The sequence below is a fragment of the Gallus gallus genome, chromosome 5 (genome assembly GCF_016699485.2).
Source record: "Gallus gallus isolate bGalGal1 chromosome 5, bGalGal1.mat.broiler.GRCg7b, whole genome shotgun sequence".
Classification (NCBI taxonomy): Eukaryota; Metazoa; Chordata; class Aves; order Galliformes; family Phasianidae; genus Gallus; species Gallus gallus.
Window position 1 is genome coordinate 52758405 of NC_052536.1, and position 27748 is coordinate 52786152.

The 27748-nt window shown below is 40.3% G+C and overlaps 2 protein-coding genes and 1 long non-coding RNA gene across 10 annotated transcripts in view; 2 read left to right on the forward strand and 1 right to left on the reverse strand.

Moving 5' to 3' along the window:
• SGPP1 (sphingosine-1-phosphate phosphatase 1) lies at positions 1-19613 on the forward strand. The gene is made up of 3 exons (NM_001389512.2): positions 1-858; positions 10251-10340; positions 13213-19613. Exons 1-3 carry the CDS (start codon positions 274-276, stop codon positions 13762-13764), a joined length of 1227 nt encoding a protein of 408 aa, NP_001376441.2. The 5' UTR covers positions 1-273; the 3' UTR covers positions 13765-19613.
• Positions 16074-27748, forward strand: part of WDR89 (WD repeat domain 89) — a 21306-nt gene continuing 9631 nt past the window's right edge. For 6 of the 8 annotated variants that reach the window (XM_046941855.1, XM_046941854.1, XM_015287497.4 and 3 more), the window contains exon 1: positions 26219-26252. The gene's annotated coding sequence lies outside the window, so the exon portion shown is untranslated. Of the gene's footprint in view, positions 21449-23747; positions 23939-26218; positions 26584-27748 lie in introns of those variants that run through there. The other 2 variants (XM_015287499.4, XM_046941851.1) reach the window with 2 other exon arrangements.
• Positions 16921-26013, reverse strand: LOC121110834. Its single transcript, XR_005860329.1, has 4 exons — positions 23892-26013; positions 23548-23761; positions 22971-23049; positions 16921-19767 (listed from the first exon to the last, which is right to left on the reverse strand). It is a non-coding gene; the product is annotated as an uncharacterized LOC121110834 (long non-coding RNA).

Genomic DNA, 27748 nt, shown 5'->3' on the forward strand with positions numbered 1-27748 from the left:
GGCGAGGGGCGGCGGCAGCAGCAGCGGCGAGCGCGCTCGAGGGAGGGAACGAGCGGGTGGTGCGGGGAGCTGGGGCGAGGGCGGCCCGAGCCGGGGGAAAGGCGGGCGGGGCCGCTCCGTCTCGTCCTCTCAGCGAACATCGCTTCGGAGATCCCTTCCCGAGCCGCTTTCCATCCGGGCGTAAGCCGCCCTGCTTTCTCCCCGACCCCCCTCAGCTCCTCGCTTCCCGGGTCGTTCTCAGCCCGCCGCTGCGGCGGCCTCGTCCCTCCCGCCATGGCCGTGTGCCGCCGCCTGGCCCGGCTGGCCGCTAACCTGCAGGACCCGCACGGGGTGGCCGCCTTCCAGCGGCTGTGCGGGGTGGAGGGCCCCGCGGGCTGGGCCGGCAGCCGGGGGCCGGTGGCGAACGGCGGGTCGCCCCCGGGCGGGCGGCGGCATCCCGCGGGGAACGGGGCCGTGCCCGGAGGGGCCGCTCCTCCACAGCTCTGGCGGAGGCCGCGCCGCAACTCCCTGACGGAGGAGGACGGCTGCCAGGAGTTCAACACCCACAGCCGCTTCCTCTACTACCTCTTCAGCCTGGGCACCGAGCTGGGCAACGAGCTCTTCTACATCCTCTTCTTCCCCTTCTGTATCTGGAACTTGGACGCCTGGCTGGGCCGCAGGCTGATCATCATCTGGGTGTGGGTGATGTACCTGGGGCAGTGCACCAAGGATGTCATCCGCTGGCCGCGGCCCGCCTCCCCGCCCGTGGTGAAGCTGGAGGTCTTCTACAACTCCGAGTACAGCATGCCCTCCACCCACGCCATGTCGGGCACCGCCATCCCGCTGGCTCTGCTGCTGCTCAGCTACGGCCGCTGGCAGGTAATGCTCAGCTCCCCGTCCCGTGAGGCTGTGGCGTGCCACATTTCCTTTCTTTTTTCCCTTTCCTGCAGTGAGTAATGAGCTCTGTATGCGTTATAAGTCTGCGTTAAAAACGGGCGCGTTGTTCTCACGAGGTTTTTCAGCTTTTCTCTTGTAGGGTTTGAGTGGTTTGCATGCAGTTGCGATAGGCATCTGATGTTTGTATGTGCTTCTGGTTCTACTGACTGAGAATCTGGTGGGGAGCCAGGAACTGAAGGGCTTTTTGCTGAGCCTGCTTTGCCTTGAGTCACCTTATAGCTTGAATCAGTTTGCCTTTTAACTCTTATTCCTAGTTGAATAGCCTGCAAACTGGTGATGCTCATTTATTGCTTTGAGGCGTACACTTAATTTCAGGTGGCTTTACAACTGCTAACGTGTCAATAATCAGCAGGAAGCAATCTCTGAACCTTTGTAGAACCTTCAGTCGGTGAATGCTCGGCGGGTCTGTTGCACTGTGAGGCCGTGCACGGAGCTGAAGGAATGCTGCTGGCCATCTGTGCACGCAGGCTGCGGCACGGGCTGTGTTGTGGCAGACACTGTTAGCGGTATGGCCAACAGCAGGGGTTCCAAAGGAAGCCCAGCACGTACTCAGTCCTCTCATTCACTGCGCTGGCTCCTGCAGTAAGTGAGGCAGAACGCTTTCCTAGGCGATAAACCTTCAGTGTAAGGTTTTGAGGGCTCTGCGTATAAAGTTGAAGTTAAGTAATAATTCTACTTTGAAGCAGTTAATATTTACAAACTCTGTTATGAAACTTGATTGTTTTAAGCCATGTGTGCTGCCTTGGTAAGGAGAATTCTTTTCTTAAGCTTTGTGCAGAAGCTGAACTATTATCTTCCAGTTATGGTTTGCAATATCCACCCTGTGGCTTTATCTCAGCGTATTAAATGGGTGCCCAAGAGTAAAGAGGGAGTTGAAGGTTGGAGACTGTTGTGTTTGTCTTCTCTTTTACCACAGCTTACATATCTGCTTCTGTGAGGTGGTGCGGCACTCCTGAAAGAAAGCTCTTGGGGATTCAGATTCTTTGCTAGGAAAACATGATGGCCCACTCTGCTACAGCCTGCCAGGCTTTTGTGGTTCACACTTCGTGTGTATTCATGAAAGAAATGTTTGGATTTCTGTCACTGAAGTGTTTCATCATAAAATTGGTTTCTAGGGCTGTCTGTATATCTGAATATTACTGTTTTTCTTAGATGTGTGAGAGGCATGCTTAATAAAGGATGAATGGGGTTTTTTTTCGTTGTGTGTAGGAAAGCTCATTTAGTAGTATCAGTCAATTATTTCTCCACAGATTTTAATGACACATGTACTAAGCAGACCCTGCCTTGATTGCTTTTATAAAACCAGCAAACTGACAATGTGTAAAATAGTTCTTTTGGCAGCGAACTGGATTGAATCTCATCTTTGCTAGCTGTGCAACTGCAGTCAATGAAATGCAGTGCTAATTGACTAGATAAATTTTTAATGAATGTGTATTAAGAAGTTATATGCATACAACCTTGTTCTTCTCTGAGAACCACACTGAAGAAATGAGGGAGCAAAGGAAGTCTTCAGATGAATTCATTCCTCCTATGAAATGAGTTTGAAAAGCAGACCTTTCTGAAACCAGTTTCTACCATTTAAAAACTTTCTGACTTTAAAAATTGCTTCTAGGTATTAGAAGTTAACCTATAGGATGTACTGAAAGATATTCAACATCTCTAATGGGACTTAAGCTTTCATCTAATGCTCCTGCTGTTTTCCATGTTTTACTGACTTTGTAAAAGGGGTAGAACCTATATGAAAACCACCACTAACAAAAACTGTTGGAACTGTTTAATCCAACTTGGCAAGCTATTAATGGCAAGCTATGAAGTTACAGATGTGCATCAGCAGGTACACGTGGTTAGATTTTAAACTTGCTGCAGATGTTGAGGTACAGTATAAGCAAGCATTACACAGACCCTTATGGTAAATACGACTCCAAATCTTAGCAGTGTTTGTTCAGAAGAATTGTAGTGGGATGGGGCTGTTTCAGGAGTCAGGGCTATAACTCTTGGCAGGGTTTCCTAGGGTAGAAGTAACTGAATTGGACACTTCATGGGCTTTCATAGACCAAAGAGAGCTGCTCTTGCACCAGGAGAGCTTACTCAAGTGAAAGGGGAATCCCTTTCCTGTATAACTTACTTGGAGTTTGCTTTCGTTGGGTTATGACTTCCTAGTATTGTGTAATACTTTTCTATCAAACAGTCTGCTAGTCTTTCCCTTAAACAGTATAGAGAACAAAGAAAATCTGCTCTTTTTTCCCAGGTACAGCCCAAATCACCCATTCAGAAACAAAAAATTTCATTTCCAATTGATTTTCTTTTAAGTTGTTAAGTTTGGGGTTCCCTATTATTCAACATCCATCATTAATCCTATTACAACTACTTGCATTTCATGTAGTATTCAGAAGGAGTTTAGGCTACACGTAGTAAAACTAAAATATTTGCTTATAAATGCAATTACTGATGTAAAATATTTGGGGAGATGGTGTATTTTAAATGTGATTGTGCACTTTCACAGGGAATGTTCAATGCAAGTGTTTTGCCTCTAGATGAAAGTCAGATATTAAGTTTAATGATAGCTGACTGTTCTTTCAAGTGTAGAATGTAGTTTCTCACTTTCTCCTTTTGTTATGAGAACTTGCCTGAAACTTTTGATTCTACTTGCATCATTTTATTAAATATTATGTATATTTTTAAATCTCAATTGGGAGCGCTACCTGTTCCAAAGGCATTTAGGTAAGCTTGAATTACAAAGCTCAAATCGACAATTAAGGAGTATTACAAATGGTATTTTTCTTCCCATCTTGAATGTTCTGATACCCTGAAAGAAGAGGACAGATGCTTAAGGATGGTTAATGAGGCTGTAGATCCTGTTATGATGTAGGGAACACTGTTCCTTTGTCACACTGGAGGAAACTTGCTTTCTTTGAGATGTTGACAGCTATATGCAGGTTGGCTCAAAACAGTGTTCTGAGTGGGGTGGAAGAGATAGTGTGGGCTAATAGTTGTTATCTACCAGATCTCCAAAAGCCTTAATCTGAGACCGTGGGAAAAGGTCTTATTTAAATTTTAATTGATGGCTTTGATCTGCTGTTTTCAATTAGATATTGTGCTTGAGTTAGGCCTGGCTAGTTAGTACACCCTGGCTTTGGCCAGTTTCTGGCTTTAGGGTTCTGCCTTCCTGAGCTGCTTGGTTAAACTGATGTTCAGTGGGAGCCCATAGCTTTTATCGATGAGTAGCCTGCATCTAACTGTTAAGTAGCATTGTTGGGAAGGGCTTATCTTGCAAAGCGGTTTAAATCATTGAGCATGGCAGAATTGTCCTCCCTGTGTGCTCATCTGCCTGTGTTGTACATACAAACCCCTCCAACAGTGATTCCACTGATGAGAATGGTGGCCTATTAGTCCCTACAACTGGACTACCAGTAGAGTCCAACCATTTTGGAGCTGTTGCTTTGACTGACACACCTCAAAGCATTTTGTAGTTTTCATTTAATGCTATGCTGATTCTCCATAGCACAAATTATGTAAGTGTGTAATGTGGTACCAACTCAAACACCCTTTCATTTGCACCATCACTTCTATCATGCAACACGGACGAATCTGATAAAGTGAGATGGGTTGGACAGGCTCCGTATTGAGATTTCAGAGAGTTCTGCATCACTCAGTTGGACTGCTACTACGTTTTAGCATTAGAATTGTCTCCCTCTTCTGTTTCAAGAGGCTGACTTTTTAGATACCCCTGGGAATGAGGAATGATTAACTGCTGGTGCTGGATGAACAGTCTCATCATAACACTGCTATCGTGGGAATTGTACAGAGAGCAACATGCGTGCTTGTCTAAGTTGTGTTACATTTTTCTTAAGCAACCAACCCAAAACTCTTCTGATGTGAGAAGCCTGGCTGAAGAGGTGAGCTGGAAGCCCCAAACACTTGCACAGTAAAGAGATCTTGAGATGGAATTGCGAATTTGGAGGAATTTCCCTGTGCTGTGTATTTGAGTTGGCATATTTTGCAGCTCATGTGAATGTCTGTAGCTTATTTGTGGAGAAGGCTGGTGAGGCCTGTTTGATGCACGTGCTCTTACAAATTTGTGTTCAGCTGAGCATAGCAGCCTGTTACAGATCCACTGGGATGTCTGTGCGAAGGCTATGAAGCAGCCTGTCCTGTGGAATTATGTGGATTGGCATTAAATTTTTCAGTTGTGTAAGCAAATTTTTAAGTAGTGTAGAAATCAGTTTGCAGAAAAACTATTTTTTTAGGTTTTGAGGGCATAAACAGAGGAAGTTCCAGGTGAGTCTTGTGGGATGTGGTGAGGGAGGTTATCTGTGATGCTTGCAAGGAGAAGGACCAGGCTCACACTCCAATTTAACTCCTGATTACTTTTCAGATACTTAGTGGAAAATCAAACCTGTAGCTCTCTACAAGGCTGGCACTGAAATCTTTATCTTGGAATTTAAAGAGGAGGTTCTAATAATGTCGTATGGCATTCAAATTTTTATGCCTTTTGATGTTAAGATTCATCAGTGGAAGAAAGAAAACAATGCTGTGTTTTGTACTCCTGTGGCCAAAGAGCATCTCAGTTGTTTTTGTCAAAATTGTCTATAGCTTTTCAGACGACTGTCACCAATACGTAGCCCAGACCTCCTGGTAAAAGCAAGGTGCTGCAATTGCTGCTTCTGTTCTTTCTTCTAAGTGGCCCAAAGTAGTTGTTTCAAATTCAACCTGAGATTTGGACTTATTATTCAATGGTCTTTTAAAATCATAGTGTAGAACATTGAATATACTTGAAAATTAATTTGGAACCCTTTGTGGGTACTGAAACTTACCCAGTACAGAATGTGCTTTTAAATCGTGAAGCAATGAGCATCTAGAGTATGTTTAACAAATGTTCCATGCTAAAAGAAAGACTTTTCTGACCGAGGTCAAAGCTTTTCAGACAGATTGTTTCCTTATGAGCATTTTAAAACAATGGTTATGTTATTAAGACTCTTGGCATAAAGTCAGCTTAAGGGGTGGGAGGACGTGCTGTGTGATCCAGTTAGAAGCTCGCAAGCTCTCCTTGGAGGATGTGGTTAAAGAAAATGGGGATTTCCCACTGAAAACATAAGGTATACAGTACTCAAGAACTTAACCAGGAATAGATTCACTGCTGTTTTCCAAACGGTACCGATTTGGTTCAGTGTACTTGATTGAAACAAGATTCTGGATGTGGGAACAAAACTGAGGCCTGGGGGAAGGTCAGCGTTCTGGTAGTCAGCTTTATTCCCAGACCTTTAACTGAATGTGTGAATTCAGTCCATCAATTCATTTTTTGTCCAATTTTGTTTTCTAAAGAACATGTTTCCTGATCTGTCCCTCATTTACAAATAAAAAGACCAGGACACTTTGCCTTCAAAGAAACACATCACATCAATGCAAACGTTTGAAAACCAAAATGCCACTGGCTGTAACTTGACTGTACGGTGCATTTCTTTTTATCTGTGCTCTCTGTGTTGCTGTCAATTCCATCTGTCTCTCCTTTTCCTTGGAGTATTTGGTGTGCTACATGGTTATGCATATTACCAAAGTCTTGTTCCGGACTTTGGAGAAAGATTGTGTGAGGTGGAGATCAGTGATTTGATCTAATGCAAAATGTGGGTGCTTTCCTCAGGGAGAAATGTTGGTTTGGAGTGAATGTGTGATTTTAAAGTTCAGCTTTAGTACTATGTGAGCTTTTAAATATAAGGCTAAGGATTTCAAGTTGCAAGGGTTTTTACTTTAGAAAAACAAATGCCTTATGAAGTTCTATCAGTGTTCCACATATTCAAAACTGTTGATGTGACACAGAAGCAATTGAGATATCCAGTAAGTTTTAGAGGGCATACATAAGCATGTATTTTGTGAACACGTGGTTTGTTTCTATTAAATTTTCACATTAATATTCCATAACGTGCCTGTTTTAAGGCAAAAGCATCTTAGAAGCTGTTTCTTTCTTTGAAGATTCACTTGTGATTGAGAGAGGAGCTGTGGGAAACACACGGTTTGTTGTGAAGCAGGGCTGATAACACATAGTAATACTCTTAAGGCATTGCGCCAGTAGGTGATGAATGATGTTTGGGGGATTTCGTATGCCTGGGCAGTGGGAGGTTAAGAATGGTGTTACCTCACTGTGTGCTTACATACATATTGAAATGGGACGTCATTTTCCAGATGAAACCTGGAAAGTGCTTGCTAATACTTCATTCTTTTTATTTTTTAAGGATCACAGTGATGTCCCCAGGTGGTGTTACAACTTGGCATGGTGCTGAGCAGTGTTCCTACTGAGCTACAAAGTGTGTGAGAGTGTTAATATTCTCCTTTAGTCACCTGATACGCTTATCCCTTGTGTGAGAACAAAATATGCCATTGCCTTATCACCTCCAGGCAGATCTTAGAACACCAAACTGGTAGGACCTGCTTAAGAATTCTTCATCTTAGTGGTTGCTTTTAAAAGGCAGGAGTGAAAACAGGCCCTGGAGAAGCAGGATGTCATGCTTTATTTTTGTTGTAATAGGGGAGGTTGTTCTGCTGACCTCCTTAGCAGAAATCCAAGGAACTCTGGAGCCCCAGAACATACCTACAGCCTCGTGGTGCTCCACAGGTGGGTTCTGGGGTTTGGGAAAGGCATATCAGTTGTGTGTGCTGTGAAGGGAGGTACAGAAATAATATTGGAATAAGGCAGGACAGGCGAAGGCTAAAACCTTTCTTAGGTCAAATTTTATTCTTTAATATTATACGTAAATACGTGTATCTGAAGCTTCTTTTTATATCAGTCAGTAAAATAACTTATCAGTTTTTGTAACTCAACAGTTGCCCACATGTGCCTGTTGTGAGCACAGAAAGGAATGGTTAGTGTGGGAGCTAATCACAGAAATCTGCTTAACTACTTCATTGTGGAATATTACTCCAGTGCAAGTTAGAATAATTATTGTTTTGGTAGTCTGCTGCTTTCTGGTGGGCTGGAGGCTGTTCTGTGTGATATACAGCGTGGTCAGTAAGCTCACCGGGGTGCAAAGGAACTGTCTGGGTTTAGGACTTCTACAAATATCAGCATCATGCATTGAAAGGAGCAGAAATCAGAATGTGCTTCATACTGTGGACACATTTGTTGGCAGGTTATACTGAAACTATTTCAGTTAGAGTGATTTGCGTGGGGTTCGGTTAAAAATTCTGCAATGTTTAATAATGTGTGAACCACTGTAAAATGTATAATTGGCTTTTTGCGGACACAATAGGGAAGCCTTTGAGCTCTTGGATACAGCTGCTTTGGTGCAGAGGAACCAAGCTGTCCAGTGTTTTTAGGTATTTTAATGGAGGTCTGTTCTCAACAGCATAAAAAAGTAAAAGATACATATATATATATTAGTGTGAGAGCCAGGTATTCTTGCCAAAACTTTCTTCAAATTGAGTTAATGACACAGCTCACTGCTTCCCCTAACACCTCTCCCTTGAGAATTCCTGAAAGCAATCGCTTCATTTCCAGACTTTCTCCTGTTCCCCCTGCTATTATAATGACTTGCTGAGAGCTCTTAAAGCACAGCTCCTCACATACGCCTCTTTCTTTGTGCTCCTTCTTCTGAGGCTCTTGCTGTTAGCTGCTCTAACATCATCTCCTGCACCATCCAGACTTATCGTCGCAGTGTCATTAGCTGCTGTACCCTGCTGATCCTGCCACTTCATTAGTCTTCCTCCAGCTTCTGAGCTTCTTCCCTCCTTTCCATTAGATATAAGTTATTAGGAATGTAACTTTGTTCGGGTACAGTCTGTAGGCGATTGCAGCAGAAAAAGGGCTCGTTTCATTAATCAGTTTATACTAGATGCAGCACAGCTGTGAGCTGGGCACATAGAAATGATTTTAAGGTACAACCTGTTTTCGTGTGAGATGGAAAATTCCTGATTTTTCTGTTAGTTTGGAAATTTTTTCTTTGAGATTTGTCGTGTTAAAATCAACCTGAAGCTGAGAAATCAAGGAGTGATGCAATAAGAAGGAAAACCAATCATACTTCTTCAAGGCTTCCATTGAAATACTGATTTAGGAGGCTGTGAATTTGTTAAATGGCTTTCACAAAGAATGTACAGCTTGAAGTGAATTAAAGACTTTTCTCTAGTGGGGTGGGTGTTCTGCCCTTCATCTTGCATCAGAGGAGCAAGGGAAGGGCAAGAGAGGGGCCTGAAATGCAGGTTTTTGTTCTGACATATGTTCGCACATACATCTGAACTGCTGATATTGAAAATAATGAAGAAGCTGACCTTGCTATCATTGCTTTCAAATAGGAAGTGAAGCAATTTAGGAAATGCTTTGTCTTGCGAGTGCTTCTTGTATGTAACTACTGATTATTTTTTAAAACTGAGAAGGGAAGTTGTGTCTTGCTTTACACAACATCTTGCAATGCAGTGGTGAGGAAAGCGTTTCTTACTGCGGTGTCAGATATGGAGGTGGTGCTCTATTTTTTTTATCCCAGACCTATAAAAGTTAATATGCTGTTTCCACACTCTGCTACATGCTTGTTATAACCAAGTAAATGATTCTTTCCTGTTGAAGAGTCTTTATAATGATGACAACATCTTTCTTTTACTAGAAGATCTTGGAGATAATTTGATGGGTTTTGCTTAAGTAGCATGGCTTGTAAGAGACATTTGTATGACATCCTAGAGATCGAAGGTTATTATGCTAGGAGTTCAGTACTGGTGCTGAGAGATCACATCATGGATTGCAGAACCTCTGCAACGGTCTGCAGGGTATTGAATTCAGCAGTAAATTATTGAGTTCTGCTTTATCATGAGAAAGGTAAAGCTACTAGATTCTGCCTGGATGGCTGCTAACAGTACCACTGTATCACACAGCCGTGTTACCCAGGGTGAAACTGTTCCACAGCTTATTATACAAGGATTGACTCTGGCTATGTTCCCCATTTAGAACAACACAGCTTGGCAAGACTAACTGTTATAAAGATCTGTTAACTTGTTCTTGCTTGGTCTGGGAAAAACAAACAAACAAAACCACAACAAAACAGCCCAAACCCCCAAATCCTAACACTCTGAAATTCATGTGGCCTGAGTGCAGAAGAACAGGACGAGGAAAAAATTGAAAAACTTTGATTTTTATAATGTTTTGACTTAATTGAAAGCAGACTTAGTGGAGGTAGCCAGGTGGGCTTGGGTACACTCAGACAAGAAAAGGGATGAGCATGAGATGCATGAATCAATTGTTGCTAAGTTACATTTCTGTAATTAATCATGGATTTCTTAGTGATTTTTCTTTTTACCCCCCAAACACTAATACGATCTTTCAATTTTTTTCCTACCAGTATCCCCTTGTGTTTGGACTGATCCTTGCGTTCTGCTGGTGTTCTTTGGTTTGCTGCAGTAGAATTTATATGGGAATGCATTCCATTTTGGTAAGAAATAATCATACTGAATTTTTGTTTTAACCACTTCTGTTAATTTCTGACTTAATAAATTCCTTTGCAGAACTATTTACAGTGCAGCCATTGTATCTAACATTATTTATTTTGGAGTGTCTTCTACAGGATACAGGGTGGGATATATAGAACATATAGAATAACTATAGGAACAGCATACTTGCATTTCTTCAGTGGAGAAAACATACTGCAGTATGATCTGCAATGTGTGCTCAGTTTTTCTAGGCTGTCCTTAGTATGCAGCAAGCATGTATGAAAAAGAACAAGGTACCCAGACACACGTTAACTGTATTATTAGGCTGTCCTATAATAACTGGATGCTCCAGTAAAGGTCAGTAGACTTGAGCAGTTTTCTATCAGGTTTCTGCATTGTTGTTATTTCCATATTATTATTTCTATAACTTGATGTTTATTAAATTTGAGATCAATACAAATAGTGATGTTAATACCTGGATGCTGTATTTGGGTAGCAGTTCTGCTAATATCTGCACAAAGTCCTTTAGAGGATGATCTCAGAAGATGTTAGAAGCAGAATGAAAGAAAGCAAAATGTAAAGCAATGCATTATCAAGATTTACAGTAATGTGTACCTCTCATTCTTCAGTCTTGATACTAGTGGTGTATGATTACAATATGTAAGACTGCATTTGCTCTTGTTGCATGACATAAAGGTTAATTGCTGAGCTATGTTAAAATGGTCTGCGTTAATATTCTGTACAGAAATTTGTGTCACAGAGTTATCATTCAGACTTTCCAGTTCTCACTTTCAGTGCAGGAAAAAAAAAGCTTGTCGGCCTTCATTCAATGGAGTTCAGATTTTATTACATCGTCTTTAATGCTTGAACAGTCTTGGGAATTTGTTTATAGTGAATGCAGTGACCTGGGAAAGTCCTAACAAAAGTGGAGTGAGAACAACATCTGGAAGTCAGTTGGTTATTTGTTTTTTGGCAAAGTAATTCATGCTTGGATTTTTTTTCCATCGTTTTTAGACTTGCATGCACTGATTGTGGTGTGACAGCAATGTAGGCTAAGCTGGTTGTATTAGGTGTATAAGCAAAACCAAATTACAGACCACTCAAAGGAGGCATGTTGCTTGAACCACAGTTGGAACAACTTTGAAATGCCCCCTGAGCTTATCGGGTGCATTTATTGAAGTAGCAATGGAATGTTGGGTATGTATTTGTTGTTCTGGAAAGTTTGTGTATAAAAGGTTTTTGTATCTTCCCTTGAGGTACTCTGTATCTCTTTCTCAGGAGGTATTCCTTTAGGCCTATCTCTACAAAGTTCTTTCTGTGCACCTGCTTGAGATAAATTGTATGTGCTGGTTTAGCAGAATACTTACAGAACTGACACAGTAGCTAAAAATGCATGTCAAGCTTCTGTTAATTTGTACTCCAGCAGATTTAGTGCAGAACTAGGCGATTAAGGTAGCAAAGACTGCCTTTCCCCTCTGGAGCAGAAGTAATTTTGTTGGATAATAGAGTGGCTGTTAGTGTGTGCTCAGGTTTCAAAGCATATGCTGGGGTTTTACTTCTCAAAGTTTCAAAAGAAATGAATAACAAGGTTCTCATCCTTGAGAAACAGAATTTATTTAAAAAAGATTAGAAAAAACCCCACCAAACTAGACATGAACAAGTAATATATAAATGGGGAACAAAAGAACACTACAAAATGGCAATCTGAATGTAAGATGGCTGAAGAAGTTTACCTGCTGAAAGGAGAGAAGCTGGCAAAGTGGTGAAGTTGGTGAGTAAATAAGCTGGTGGATGCAGGAAGTATAAAAGGAGCATGTGAAAATAAGGCAGCTGGAGGAAAGCTGAATGAGTGATTTGCATTAGCAATTGGAGGCTTACCAAGTCAGAAGCATTTGTATGGAGGACAATTGGGATGCACTGCTATTTCAGCTAAAGACAGATAATGCCCTAGAACCAAGTCATGCAGGAAGTAGCAATGCATCATGTAGACTGCACTACTCTGAGCTCTTGTATCTCTGTAGTGTTTGAGTGTTAATATTAATTTTGTTACCTATTACATAGATGAACTGTGCTGTTTAATGTTGGAGGAAGGGTAGCAAATGGTAGAAAGCTTCTGAAATGAGTAAGTCTGACTTCGTATCAGTCAAATTGTATTAGAGCTTTTATCAAGCATTTAATTAGTGAAAGTGAATAAAAGTGATTGAAGACAGCAGTACAAATACTGCAGATGGAAATCATGCCTCTTGACTTGCATGGGACATCTGGTAAGCATGTGATAAAGGTGATTTGGCCTCTAGTGTTTTCATGTCTACAAAGACTTCAATGTGCTTATTAACAAATAAATGTGACAAAATTCATAGGTAATTCTATGCAACAGAATAATTAATCAACATTAGCTGAAATTTAATGATGAGTTGAAAAATAAGTAGAGGAACATTTTCATGAAGATGCTTTTAAAAAATAATAAAACTGAACTTCAGGTATGAAGCCACAGAAATTCCTTCCCTTTCTCTTTCTCATTAGTTGCACAATGGGAAGGATTATTGTTTTTGCTTTTGCTTATTCTGAATCTGGAGTTGTGTGGAGTCCCAGCTGCTCTAATGTCTGGCTGCTGTAGTCTTCTGCTGCCTTACCATTACTCATTGCCAGCCCTTGTAGCCAGCAGTTGGGCAGTTCTACAATTTCATTTGATCAAATACAATTCCTTATTTTACCCTTAACAAAAAAGGACACATCCAGTAAATATGAGAAGATGGGAATTTGCAAGTAGAGTTTAGCAACGGAGCAGCTGGGTTTGTCACTATGCTAATATAACTTAAATTATGTTTTTAAAATAGTTTCTACACTGAAAGCATCTTTTCCTCTTCTCAACAGGATGTTATTGCTGGATTTCTGTATGCAATTCTCATCCTAATTGTCTTCCATCCAGTTGTGGACCTGATTGATGACTTCAACTTGACTTACAAGTATGCACCCCTAATTATCATCAGTCTGCATTTAGCCCTGGGCATCTTCTCTTTTACTCTAGACACATGGAGCACATCACGAGGAGACACAGCTCAGATACTGGGCTGTGGTGCTGGAGTTGCCTGTGGTTCTCATGTTAACTACATGATGGGTGTGGAACTAGATCCCCCTCTTGATACACTGCCTTTATCTCTTTCCTCTCTCACCGTGACTGTGTTTGGAAAAGCCATATTACGGTTGTTGATTGGAGTAATAATTCTGTTACTAACAAAAATAGCAATGAAGAAAGCCACTATTCCACTGGCATGTAAAATATTTCGCATACCACATGATGACGTACGGAAAGCAAGACAACGCATGGAAGTTGAGCTCCCCTATCGCTATATTACCTATGGAATGGTTGGGTTCTCCCTCATGTCTATTGTTCCTTGCGTCTTCCATTTTATTGGTCTTTCCTGATGTAGATTTATCACTTAAAGTAGGAAAACAGAGCTAGTTGCTTTTGGAAGAGGTGCACTAGTTTGCTAAGGGAAGGCTGGCGAGCTTGGCTTTTAGCAGGGTCTTCACTTTCACAGCAGTACATAGCAGACAAAGCATTTAGAAGATACTGCACATCTCTGGTGTGGCGTGGGGCCAGAAGGTGGATGCCTTGAGAAGTGCTGGAGTCTATAAATGCTATGTCTAAGACTTACTGCTGTCACAGAGTCTGTTTGTGTGTGATGCAATGAATGTATCTGGAATGTCTGTCATACTGTATCTGTATATGTTGATGCTTTAACAGGTATGTCTGACAGCTAATCAGAAAGCTGCATTCATGATTTTTTTTTTTGCCATTTCATAGTAACTTATTCAAGCTGTTGGGCCTTAGAGTACTAAGTTGGCTTTCCTCACTTACCTCCTAAAGTTGGACTTAAGATGTTTTGGCTAATAGGCATTTTTAATGGACCAAACTTGTAATGTGATTGAGTTTTTCTAAAAGAAAGCCCCTCCAAATAGAAGCTTTTTTTCTTTAGCATCCCCTGCAGAATAAGTTGTCTGGATTGGCACTGGTGGTAGATAACACTAGAGCATGTGTGATTCAGGTACTGTATCTTACAGTTTAACTGTGCCTTTCTGTTGCTAAATTAAGAAATGCCACGTATACTGTGATGTAAAAAGACTAATTGTGTTTCAAATGGTATATAATTAGGCAGGTATTTTTAAGTGGTGACTGTCCACGTTGCTGACATGGTTCAAGTGAACGGGAATATTCATGGCTTAGCCTGTTGAAATTGCATACGTAAAATGACACAAGAATTGTTCTTGACCTCAAGAGATTGTAAATGGGCAATAACCTATTTGTAGGTATTTTTAACATGTATTGTAAGCTACTTGAAGAAGATATATTTTTCTGGAGATGGTTTTTACAAAGGAGAGGTGTTCAAAATTATATGAAAATAAAAACAATAAAAATACTCCGTTCTGTTAAGAAGGGAACCTCACATAGTATTCCAAACTGATTGAGAAGTACTGTGCTTTTTAGATATACACTTAGAAAGTATTCTTATTCTTGAAAAAAGTAAATATTTTAATTCCCTGACGTACTGTGCTAAAAGGTAATCATCACTTTTACCCAACTTAGCTATAAGGTAATCAAAGTAAATTCATTCAGCATTCTGGCAGGTAGGTATGAGCATGCAGAAGACAGTATGGTCATTTCATGAACGATTTGTGCATATCTGGATCTTACTGTTACACACTTCTGAGCTTTTCATGATGCATTTTGCAGTGATGAGCAGGATGTGACCCTTTAATTGTGATGTCATTTGCTGCTTTTTTGAGTACGGTTTTGACTGTTACTGTGTTACCCAATTTGTTGTTTCCATGTTAGGGACTGGTGTGTTGAGCTGTCTTACTGTTTGATCAGACGTGAGTTACTTTTGCTTTGTATCATTGTTTCTTTCAGGAAAACCACAGTTTGGTTAGGAAGTCATCTAGCTAGAATACAAAGCTCATGTTTTCTTACAAAATATTTGCCATCAGGAGGTTCTTTTTACTGGACGTATGAGCTCAGACCTGTTAATATGTAAATGAGAAACTACACTTTGTATGTCTTTCCTCAAAGCAGTCCAGGATTCCGTACACTGGCAATAGATGGCATGAAATGGGATTTTTTTCTGATTCACGTTCAGAATGCACAGCTATGAATGTATTCAAAAGAATTGATGGTGTGTTGAACTGCTTTTACAGCTGAGGAGATCTTACCTTGTGGAAGATGGTTAGCTTATTTCAGTGCACATTTCTATTTTTTGTTTCTGTCTTCTCCTTTATTGCAGCTGTATGCTGAATGTATACATTCAGATAAATTTGTTCCCAAGGTTTTGAGGGTTTTGATTTCCTCTGGTTTGGCTTTGAGCACTAAAGCAGTCATTGAATAAACATTTGGGAGGAATGTACACAAAATGCCTTATGTTTAAAAGCCCTCAACAAGTGTTTGTAGTTCCAAATACTTTAAAGGAGTCTGAAGTCTGATGACAATAATGGGATGACTTTTCCTAAAATTGAGGTCGTATTTTCATTAAATGTCTTAACTTTGCATTTTATAGTAAAGCGTATTTAAACTGTAGCATAGAAAGAATGTGTGAACACAAACTAATTTTTTAAGGTACATATTTGACTTTTAGGAACTTGAAGTTTACAAAATAAGAATGTTCTTACAATGTCTTCTGTAGCTGTGCTTGCTCTGTTGTACTGTTAATGGAACCTGTCGTGGAAGATCTAGAATGAGTGGGGGGGAAATGCAGGTAGGACTTTCACTGGGCTAAGGAAAATTGCACTGTAGCTTATTCTACTGTTACTCAAAATATATATTTTATATTTTTGTACATACTTCAGAGTGTCACGTTCCATGTAGCACGTTGTTTAGTCCGTAGGAAACGTGTATTGGAATGTTGCTTTGTACAGCACCTTTACTACCCTGTCGCTAAGACTGCAGCTGCTTTTCTGAGGTTTACATGAATAAACTTTTACTCCTCTATTTTCATGTTTAGCACAAAACATGTGGTATGAATTAGTATTATAAAGCAGAAGAAAGGAAAAAAGCCAACTGAAATATTTTCATTTTAATTTATTTTTGGTTAACAATGAATTAAGATTCCTCCAGTTATTCATAATAAAACAGGTAGAACTAGAGCACTTTCTTTTCCCTAAAGCATTGCTGGAGTTGGATGTGAAAAAAATGGTTGTAATGTGAGCAGCAGCTGGTACCAAATTATTTATAAATGCATTTAAAGTAGATTTAAAAAGGTAGTGAAGTGTCTCTTCAGAAGGACAATATGCTTCATACATCTCATGGAGTGGAGCAAAAACGTTACTCACATGTCACTTCCAGTTCACTTTAATTCTCATTTATGAAATCTCGAGGAAAGAAAACTGCATTATTGAAGCAGATATGGATGCACACTTTTTACAGAAAGATATGAGCTAAATTGGGATTATTTGATTGCCATGTGAGATGCAAAGCTGAAGCTAACAGTAGTGTAGAGTGTAATTTGGAACTCAGTTCTTTTTTTCCGTGAGACAAAGGAGATGGGAATCTGTCCCAGTCTGCTTTATGCATAAGAAACCTTTTTTCCTGAGCTGACCCTCAAATGGGACTGACCCACAGTGCAACACATATGCAGGTTATAGAACCTTTCCTTATGAAAAATGTTTCTTGTTTACCATAAGGCTCTTATTTTTGCTTCCCGTTCTGTGAACCACAGCTGAAGCATCTTTATTGTATGGAATCACCCACAGGGCTCTTCAGCATCTGGTCACATTGCCTTACTACTTACCTTGCAAATTTAAATAAAAATGAGAAATAAAGGTAAATTGGCAAACCAAAGGGAGTTGTATGTTGTTCGCTTAGAAACTTCTTTCTTAAGCTTAGGTACAGCTTTTCTTCTGGAGGGAAAATTAAAAACAAAGCAACCAACCTGATACCAAGAAGATGTACTTCTTTATGAATGGCATCTTTGAATGTGATGTGTGGTTTTGTTTGCTTCTTACCAGAACAGTGTTAAATAGTCCAGATTTTAAAAGCTGACGTTTTCCTCTGCTACTAGATTTTATTATTGCTTTCGTTGGTGTTTTTTACACATTTCTTGTTTGTTTCCCAAGGAGTGTCCTGAACTTCTTGTATTTCTCCTTATGTGAGGATTGTTTTGAACTTGTAAATACTTAAGGGCTGTCAGTGGCTGTTTTAGCTGCTCAAATACATGAAACAGGCCTTGCATGCTGTTTGTAAATACATCTGTTGTGTTAAAAGTTGTCTCTATTTCAGTATTTGCTTTCTCAATACAAAAGGGAGATTCACATGCAATATAAGATGTTTAACAATTCAGTTGTATGAGGGGCCATTGCTGCCTTGCTCCTATTAATGTTGTTGGGATTTCTGCACCCGGTTCCATATGTATTTCATTGAGAATGAACACTGAATGCATCCAATAATTAGTGTGTGTTAGGTGACTTACCTTCTAAGGTGTACATGTCATATCCTTGCTCTTGAGATCTGGGAGACTGTTCTTAAGATCTCTTAGCCCAGTTTTTACAAGACTTTTAAAGGGCTTACCTTGAAAGTTTGTTTCATAGTAGCTGGAACTGGTTGTACATTGGCAGCAGTTAATTAATATTTTTTCCTCTGTACCATAGTAGTGCTGAGTGATGAGGTCCAGAATGCTGTCAGTAGCTGAGATAATGGCAGGAGAACTGGTTACTGAGTCTTGGTTACTGAGACTCAACTTTCCATAATTACCTTTGTTTTAAGATGTAGAGTATTTCTAGGTCATACAATTTACTGCTATATTCCACAAATGACCTCGAGGAGCCTTTGACTTGTTTGTGGCAGGAAGCTGCATTGAATAATTTAATGCCACATCTTTGACAGAGTCACAGAGTTGTAGGAATTGGATGGGACCTCTGGAGATCATGTAGTCCAGCCCTTCCTAATGCAGGTTCCTGACAGTGGGCCGCACAGGAGAGCGTTCAGGTGGGTTCTAAGTATGTCCAAAGAAGGAGATGCCAGCACCTCTCTGGGCAGCCAGGTCCTGTGCTCTGTTACCTTTAAAATAAAGACATTTTTCCCCCCCTACTCTGGTAGAAAGCTTAAGTGTGTTTTGTTCCAGCCAATATACGAACGTATTTAAAACATACTGTAAATACCATATGCATCGGATTGATAGATAACTGGGTCACTATTGTTGTTCCTCCTATGTTGCTTTGTGAAACAAGGGCGAACAAAACTTAATTTGGAAACAAAATGAGGTATCATGGCAGCGAGGGTATTACTCTTTAAGTATTGTCTAAAATGCTCATATCAGATGCTGAGTTTTAAGCTAGTTAATTATGCATTAGAAAATGGTTTTTGCACTTAGTTCTGCACCTGAAATAATTTGCATATTGCTAAGAGTCCATTTAACAAAATGAAGCAAAGTAGTAAGTGCGTGCTTGCAGGATATAATTAAGATCAAAGAGTGCAAAGGGTGCAAAGGAGAATGCTACCTTGAAAATATTAATGTAAATTTAAGTTAGAAGCCCTTGCAATTCAGACTAAACTATGTGACTGAGTTAGTCGCTGAGGTTGGGGTTTTTTTTTTGAGAACTTTATTTTGTTAGAAAGTCTAGTGGAAGTCAAGGCTGCTACTCCTGAAATGGAAATGAGGATTTACAACAGGGGTGTTTATAAAACCAGCACTGAAAAAGATAATTCGGTAGCTAATAGTTTGTAAAGTAAGAGCAGAGGCTGAAGGGGATTTTATAATAAACTAAATGCACTTAAAATTGGGCCAAAATTTGGCCTATACTTGATTTATATGACATCTGTAATACTATATATATATAAATATATATTAAAAATATTGTGCATATTGGAGTTTAGCTTTTAAAATTCTATGCATATATTTTTGTTACTGTATTCCCCAATAAAAGCGAGTATCCAAAAAATAGAACACAGATTTCTCCACGTTAGGCAAGGGTATATGTTGACAGTACTTTGAGAACTGATGTGGCTGTACCCCCCACTCTCCCCACCTTTTGGAGAGCTTTTATTTTAAACAGAACAAAAAGTGCTTTCAAGTGCAAGCCCTGATTTAGGTTGAGGATCGTGTAACGGTTGATGTATAGAACTGCTGTTTAGAAGTTAATGTCAGAACCTTTGGTTATTGTTAATGATATTTTTGTACTTGTACACTTTCTGCAGTTGTCGACTAATATTTAAATTCATATTTACTGGTAACTGAAGTGTCTAACTTCATCTGCCAAGAGTGTGTAATAAACTACTGTTGGATTCAGCTGTGTTCTGTTGTCTTTATTCCTTCCACTTGGATGCAGATCACAAATGTAGAGCGCTAATCACAAAAATCCCAAGCAACTGGCATCAGGCTGTCATGTAGCAAGGGCTGTTAGAACAGTGTTGCCTTCTAAGGTGTTTTAGATGCAAAAGTCCTGGAAAAAGAGTGAAGAAATATTTAAATGTCTTAACATTGGTACTGTTGAGTTTCATGTATTAAAGTTACTGTTCAAATTGCATGCAGAGATTAAAGTTACATTCTTTCTTAACTTTTTTTCTACTAGTAGCACACTGAATGAATTTGGTAGGATGCTCTTATTGTGGCAGCTGAACTTGTTTTGCCCATAAGCAGTGCCTGTTGTGGGCAGGAAGGAAAAGCTTCACCAATACTGAAAATGCTCAGGTTTGGGTTTCTGGTGGGTATTTGATGGGTACTTTCACTGCAATTTAACTTAATGAGGTAGCTGATTATATTTGAAATCAGAATCCTTAGAGAACTCAATGACATGAGTTTGTATTCTTTCAGTAACTCATCTCCCAAGTATGCTTTGAAAATTGGCCAACTGTGGCTATTTTTTTTAATAGACTGTTGAGTATCTGCAGCCTTCCATAGAGGGCATGTAGGCAGCATGTTTGCATGAGCATTACTTCCTCAGTAAACGAGTCCAATTACAGAATACTAATTTCAAACGCTTCAGTTTGTATTGTCATGATCCCAAGATGCTTTAACTCCTATGTAACAAACAAACCACCAGAAAATATTGGTTTAATTTAATATCTACATAACTACTCTGGCTTTAAGCTTTTTTGAGAAGTGCAGCAAAAGTAGTTGGTTGTTGTAAGTCCCACTTCTCATCTTTCTGCAGTTGTATAGTAAATACTAAGTGAGGAAGTTTAAGCAGTTAAGTGATGTTTGAGGAGTATTACCAAACACATTACGATGGGGGGAGTTGTGTTTAAAAGGAAGTAGAAGTGCTATTTCAAGCCCATTTATTGAGCACTGTACAGTGTTTCTCCTTACAGTGCTAATTGCAAGGATTTATGTGGTGCTAGTGTGCAGGGTTTGTGCAGGGTTCTACTTCTTACATAAGGTAAGAACTTTATGACTTATAATTTTCCTGCTACTTGAAGAGATTGTGGTTTTTGTCCTGTCAAGGCCTTTTTGTCCTCTGTTAGACCTGACAAAAGAAGAAACCCAAAATAGAATAAAAGAGCTATATTATGAAAACCTCAACCAGTGCAACTAAATCTCACCTCTGGCAATTTTAATTAATTGTTCTACTGATATTTGTAACTGGTTGTGGTTGCTGGGGATGGAGAGGTGGGAAGAAGGTCTATTAAAAGCACCTAGCTTGATACCAAAGTAAAGCTTTAGTCCCTTGGTTCCATTAAAATGACTTTTAAGTTGCTGGTCTTTTTCATCCTTCCTCCTGAATAAAATAATTTCAAAGGGGATTTAGAGTAGCTTAAACATCTGATGGAGCTTCGCTGATAAGGTCATGACAGTTGAGGTTCATACTATAAACTGCAACAAAAAGATATGGTTGGAGTTCTTTTGACCAGCCCGTCTTGGAGAAATAATACTGAACTGACAACTTGATCTCTGCAGGCCTGAGATACTGGAGATGCCTGGAAGCCATCTGCATCTGGTCCTGGGCAATCCTGCCAGAGGTGGCCCTCTGTGAGCTCGGGTTGGACCAGGCAGCCACCAGAGGTCTCTTCCAACCCCTACCATTCTGAGAGACCAATTTTTCCATTGTGTTCCTTTTGCATTCTGTGAGATCAGATTCATTAGATCACAAGAATGAACCAGGTGAGGAGAAATAAACTACACAGGTACAAATTATCTTGAATCGTTCTTTGGCATAGTTTAGATGTGATTTGCAAATAGATTGTCTAGTTTGATTTAACTTTTTGCTTGCTAATTAGTTTGTGTGAGGTCTGTAGTTCTAATTAAAAGCTAAGTTCTTCCCTAAGAAGAGGGAACTGTTTTGGTTTAGAAATTGTGATATCTATTATATAGTTCATTGTCCATACTAACGCTAACGTGGTTTGATTCCAGGTAGTCTCAGATGTGTTTATAGACAGATTACTAGAATCTTAGAAAAAAAAAGAAAGCGTGAAAGAAAGCATGTTCTACTTCCAATCAGTTAAGGATGCAACTTCACTGTATTATTTAATTCATTGTGTTTATCTCCTTTGGTGTTCTAGTAGCTGTATTTGGATAATTCCTGCTGTAGAAAATTCAATCCTAGTGGCTAATCAAGTCCACAGCTGCCTTGGGAAGACTGCCAATGAAAATGCCTATATGAAGTGCTACTTTGCAATTGCTAATCTCCTGCTGTTAAGCAAAGGGATGTAATCATACTAGCCTTGCAATCATACTTGCCTTGCACAGAATGATTAAATTTCAGAACAGAATGACCCAGATTTCTACTAACCTGCACAGACTTCTGAAATGAGATTTACAAAGCCAGTTACTTATGTTTTTCCTATAGTTAGCATGGACTTCGATCATTCACTTGTGGTAATTTAGTGTTTACAGCATTATTCATACTGTAATGGTTACTGACTGCTTAATTGCTGTGGACTGCAGTGGATCAGTTAAAGATGTTAGATCTGTAGTTTAAATAAGGACATTTTTTGGCCAGTAGTCCCATGCTACTTTAAGAATAATATTTTCCTTGGGCTAGTGCCCATGCAACATAATGCAGTTGGATAAGTTTTATAAAAGTTCTGGAGAGATAAAAGTTATCCCTGTTTTTAAGCCAGTGATAAAAGAGCAAAGTGAACCAGTTTAACATTTGGACTGATCTTATACCAGTGTTAAGTAGCACACTGCATTGTGCTTGCATTGCCTTGCTGAGGGTTCTTTTCTGGTGCCTTGGTATTGGTAGTGTCCCTGTATTTCATACAGACTGCTAATGGGTAGTTGGAAGAAAAATTAAAAATTATTATGGTCAGGTTTAGCTCTTTTCACTTAGAGGCATCCAAGTGAATCGCATCTTCATTTGGTTGCTGAGATTTTTCTTGTCAATGCAAATAAATGCCTATTTCTCTTTAACACGCAAGACATTTTAGTAGTTATATAGAACAGTATTGATGATACAGCAGGTTTTTTAACTGTGTAACTCCTTTGAAGTCCTTGTTTCTCTCTTTTCAGGGAGAGTAGACTTGAGCATTTTGGGACCAAGTCTTACATAACTCATCTCATAGTCAACCAGTTTCAGCTAATTAGCAGACCAGGCCTTGAAGCAAAGATAGCAATGGTAACTTCCAACAACAATTTTACAGCATGTGTAATCCAGCAAATATATCTGTTCTCATGAGAAATTGCCAAAAATAAGTTGATGGTTACCATATTTGAGCTCATGATGATATCGGTCAATGCTGTATTCAGGAACTTTGAACACTTGTTAGCTTCACAAGGAGGTTCTCTAGAAAAGTCAGGAAGAAAGGAAATGGCTGAGTCGAAGCTATCCTATTTAGTCTGTGTACAAATGAAAAAAAAATCTGAGAATGCTATCAGATGAGCCCTCTGGGTGGTCTCTGGCTACTACTTAGGTGGAAGATTCTGCTGTTGCTTCCACTTTGATCTTTATGCTTCAGGGAAAACATATTTTGCCAATAACAGAACTACCAATTCAAAACAAATCTCCACATATGCGCCCAAAGTAGGTTTTTTGTTAAAAGACAGGAAGACAAATACCTGTCTGCAGTCTATTTCCCATACTTGAACTATGCTAGGAATACCTGTTAGATTCTTAGAGAGGGTTAGAAAATAGCTGAGGATGAGCCCACATTGTGTGGCCTAATTCTGGGTTCAGTAGGGTCATCTACGAAATCTTAAACTGACAACCTGTGCAGATTGTGAGAAGTAGCAGCGTTACTAACAAAGAATTCATGCAGAAAAAGATGAGAGAGACAGCTCTTACTATAGGAAGCAGAAATTTAGTGTAGTTTCTCTGAAGCCAAAAGCTGGTAGCGCTGAGCTGAACTATAGAAAATAGTCTTTATCAAGCAGCTTGACTGTGCAATCAAACCATCCTCTATTGTCGTATATTAGTTTCAGTAATCCAGGAGCTTGATAATCACAGTGACAATAAATTTGCCTCATTTTACATTTTCTTTCAAGTTCTGCAGGTGTAACTGTAAAAAATGGTATAGAGAAGTGATCCACACACCCTCGTATCAAACAGGCAAAAACTGCAAACTGAAACAATCCAATAAGATGTAATTTATGAAGACATTTTAAATCAACCTCAGGAAATCCCATTACCTTCTGGTTCTTCAGCTGTAGGAAATCTGTGGATGGAGCTATCCCAGGTATGTAACACTTCATGCATATGCAGATTCACTGCAGATTTACTATAGAAGTTGGCATAGGTGGCTAAAATATACTACCGCATAAATCTTTGCATGCTGGAGTGTTGTACCGTGGAAGAATCTGTATGAGGCAAAAAACTGTGAAGAAGCCTGTAAGTTGAAAGTTTTCACTGTACATCAGATTAATTAAATAGCTAAGTAGTTTGCACACCACTGCCTGATATGATAGATCTTGACTGAGTAGTGCGAGTTAAAACTGCAGCAAGCAATGTTCATATTTTTATCAAGCCCCACCAATGTTATTTATGAAAAAAGTTATTTCATCTGTATATAGATATTTCTCTGCTTTGAATGCTACACATAAAATGACTCTAAAAACAATGGAGCTTTTTTCTCTCCCTTTTTTTATTTAACTTTGCTGTGAGAGGAAGAAGCAGTTCTCACTGACCTGCATTTGACACAATACAACCTGAGGGCAGGTTGAAAAGCAAGGTACCAGAAATACTTATGGTGTGTTAGGGCAGCATCTAGAAGTTGCTGGCTGTACTCGGGGATGGTCATGTCGCAACATACGTTCTGGCACTGTGTAGGCACACAGCAAGAAATTATTGTTGCAGGGAACCTGCAGTATGAATACTTGACCTTAGTCCTAGAGTACGTGACGCTGAAACTCAGGTTTGTCTATATAGATAGCTACACTGTCTTTTAAGGTGGGATTCACAGAGTTTCCTTTCTAAAATATATATTCAAGTTCTGTCTGTGAACTAACTGGCAAGAGTTACAAGTGATCTCCAGAGACAGTTGTGCAATTGTGATGAACTATTTCCAGCGAACACACATTGTGACTCAGCAGCGTTGGTGTACCATCATGAAAATTGTACTTTTTGTTAATAGGGCCAGATTCATCCGGGAGTACTGAATGCCAAATCTGTGGCTGTATAACTATGTCATTCCAGTTGATCTTGCAGCTGTTTTCACTATGCGAACAATGAACAGAAGGTATTTGTTGAACTTGTGGCAATACTAATCACCCTGGGAAACTCGGATGTAAAACTGTCAGCTAAAAATATTTTTCACTGTATTGTCGAAACTTACAATACAGCCTTACTGTATTAAATTCAGTATTTTCTTCAGTGTAAACAGAGATTTCATTTTGAAGCCTTCAGAAAAACTTGCTAATCTGAGCAGTGCTTGTAGTGCTGGGTGACAGGCTTGTGGAAGGCATTTACTGTGAAAACACTGAGCAGGTAATTTGGGTCTTTGTGCTTTTATTGTCATGTGTGCTTTCATATTGCAGGAAAAAGAAGCTTCCAAAAATTACAAAGGGGAAAAAAAAACCAACCAAGGGTGTTTCTTCATGGCAGTTGGTGAATGGGTCTGTCCTCTGGGATACCTGCTTGGCTGGCAGGCTTCTGGGAGCTGTGCGCCTGCAACTCCTCACAAATGCAAATAACTGTTAATTTTAGTTCTAATAAATTATTTAGCAAGCTGTCTTTAAGCTGCAGTCTAGGTGAGTCAGCAACGTATCTGTGAAATGTGAGTTGACCATCTCAATACTGCAGAATGATCACAGAGATGGGCATTCTCTGCACGTTAGAATACTGTAGTGTTGCTTGGTAGTGAAGTCGCTGTGATGAAGTCGATGTGATGTGCTCCAACAGTACTTGGAGCATGTAGAATTAAGTAAAGTTTCCCACATGAGTGGGAAGCGGCTGAAATGTCAGTGCTTTGAACTGGCTTCTGCCCGAAGTTCTGCTCACTTTACCTGTCAGAGTTAAGGCTGTTAAACTACGGAGGAGTGATTTATGAGGCTTGTATGGGTTTTGATGATGATGTTGTGCTAATTACCCACGTGATGTGGTTATGTTTTTGGGTTTAGATAGAACTCCTTTACTTTGCCAGAAAAATAAGTGGTCAGTCCAACCACAGTTTGGGGTTTAAAAGTGCTTGTGGGAACCAAAGTAGTTCCAGGCTGAAATTGAAAAAATATTTCTTAAAAAATGCATTTAGTAAAAACTAAGCCTTAATCTGGGGGGTTGGGAATATCGTTACTTATCATAACTTAGAGCATTTATGGGGGGAAGAGGGAGGGAGCACTGATCTAATCTTAACTGGTACAAAGGCAGCGGTACCATGGCAACGGGACGAGGCCGCGCCCAGTGCGCCCCGCCCCTTCCCGTGCGTCACTTCCTCCCTCGCCGCCGAGGAGGTAAAATGGCGGCTGGCAAGGCGGTGGGAGCAGCCAATGGGGCGGCAGAGGAGGGCTCTGGGGCGGGATTTGTAGCGGGCGGGGCGCACGCGGCGCCGGGCTGAGGTGAGCGGCGTGCGGCCTCTGGGCGGGGGGTGCGTGAGGGAAAGCGCCGGGTTATGTTAAGGAATGAAATCGGTTGTAACGGTGTAATTCCAAGTTCGTTGTCTCCTGGAGATGTATGTTTGCTGGGCCCCAAGACCTGGTCGGTGCCTTTGTGCCGTGCCGGGCCTTGCAACCCTGGCACGTTTTTGTTGGAGCTTTACAAATAACGCAATTTCTGAGCTTTTCTCGGAAGAAAAAAAAAAAAAAAAAGCAAAACTGAAGTAAATGGGCGCCACCGAGCCGAGTGCTGCTGTGAAGTTCCGGAGCAGACTACTTGAATAATATATTCAGGGTTGTTTATTTGGTAGATGAAGCTTTAGACTGGGAGTTAAAGATGTCTGATGCTGAAATCTTACCTTGAGGTTAAATTTCAGTAGTTTGGATGAAATGTTTCTGTGAAGTATTTTTCACTTAGCTGATATTTTGGTGGGAGTTCTGACAAAATATTTCAGAAGCAAGCGAGTAATAGGGGCAGATAGCTCACCAGAAAGTCAAAGCTAGTCAATCTGTAGCACTAAGAAAAGTGGTTTGAATTGCTGGACATATACTGAGCTGTTTGGTTAAGCTGTTCCAAAGGTCCGAGCTTCAGAATGCATTTTCTGTCCTGCTTTTAGGGAGGTTCAAGCATTTTCAGCAAACACAATATTTCGTAAGAGGTGGAAGGAAGCAAATGCCAGCTATGCAGCTGCCCATTTTAACAAGACACATTAATATTTCCTTTGAAAATCTGCTAATCCGTAATGATTTCTTGTTCTTTGAGTCTTCCTGTTGTTTGTCAGACCTCAGCTCTGTGCAGGTTGGTTCAGCTGTCTGACTGGTGGTCATTAGTGACATCAAGTGGGCCGAGTGAGAAATGACACGTTCTGTCCTTTGCGTGCTTGTAGATTCAGCTCGCTGTGAGATTTCCTCAGTGTGAGTGATCTGAGCCGCACTGCTGTCTATTTGTGGTGCTGAGAGCTGCAGTCGTTGCAGGACAAGCCCACAGCTCTCCTGGCAGTGTCAATTAAACATTCTGATTTGAGAGAGAGAGGCATCACGTTTTCCACACAGCCTGTGTAAAAAGATGTGACTATCTAGTAGGAGCACACTCAAGCTGTTAGGTTTTTATCCCCATAATTTCAAGGGCATGGGGAGAGGAAACCATCGTAGGCTGGAGGTGGGCTTAGTTCTGCTTGTGACAGTGTGCAGTGAGCAGCTGCTGGGTCTCGTGCCGTCTGGATGCCAGTTTGGTGTCTTCCAGAAAGGAGTGCTGAGCCTGCTTATCTCACAGTGGCTTGGTTTTCAGTCAGCTTTCCTGTCTGTTCTTGGCTGTGCAGGGATGGTTGTGAGTGCCAGGCCCACGGGGTTGCAAAAGCAGATAAAGTAAATCAGAGCTTTTGCCCCTGCTGTTCCAACTGGGAACTGTTTTGACAGTTAAACTTGACTGTAATTTCTGCTCCAATTTTTTTTTTTATGGT

Bases quoted from the DNA above. Each gene is read 5' to 3' on its own strand.
- SGPP1 (NM_001389512.2), top strand. From the start codon at position 274: ATGGCCGTGTGCCGCCGCCTGGCCCGGCTGGCCGCTAACCTGCAGGAC. The intron at 859-10,250 runs GTAATGCTCAGC...TTTTCCTACCAG, and splicing joins TCAGCTACGGCCGCTGGCAG to TATCCCCTTGTGTTTGGACT. The intron at 10,341-13,212 runs GTAAGAAATAAT...TCTTCTCAACAG, and splicing joins TGGGAATGCATTCCATTTTG to GATGTTATTGCTGGATTTCT.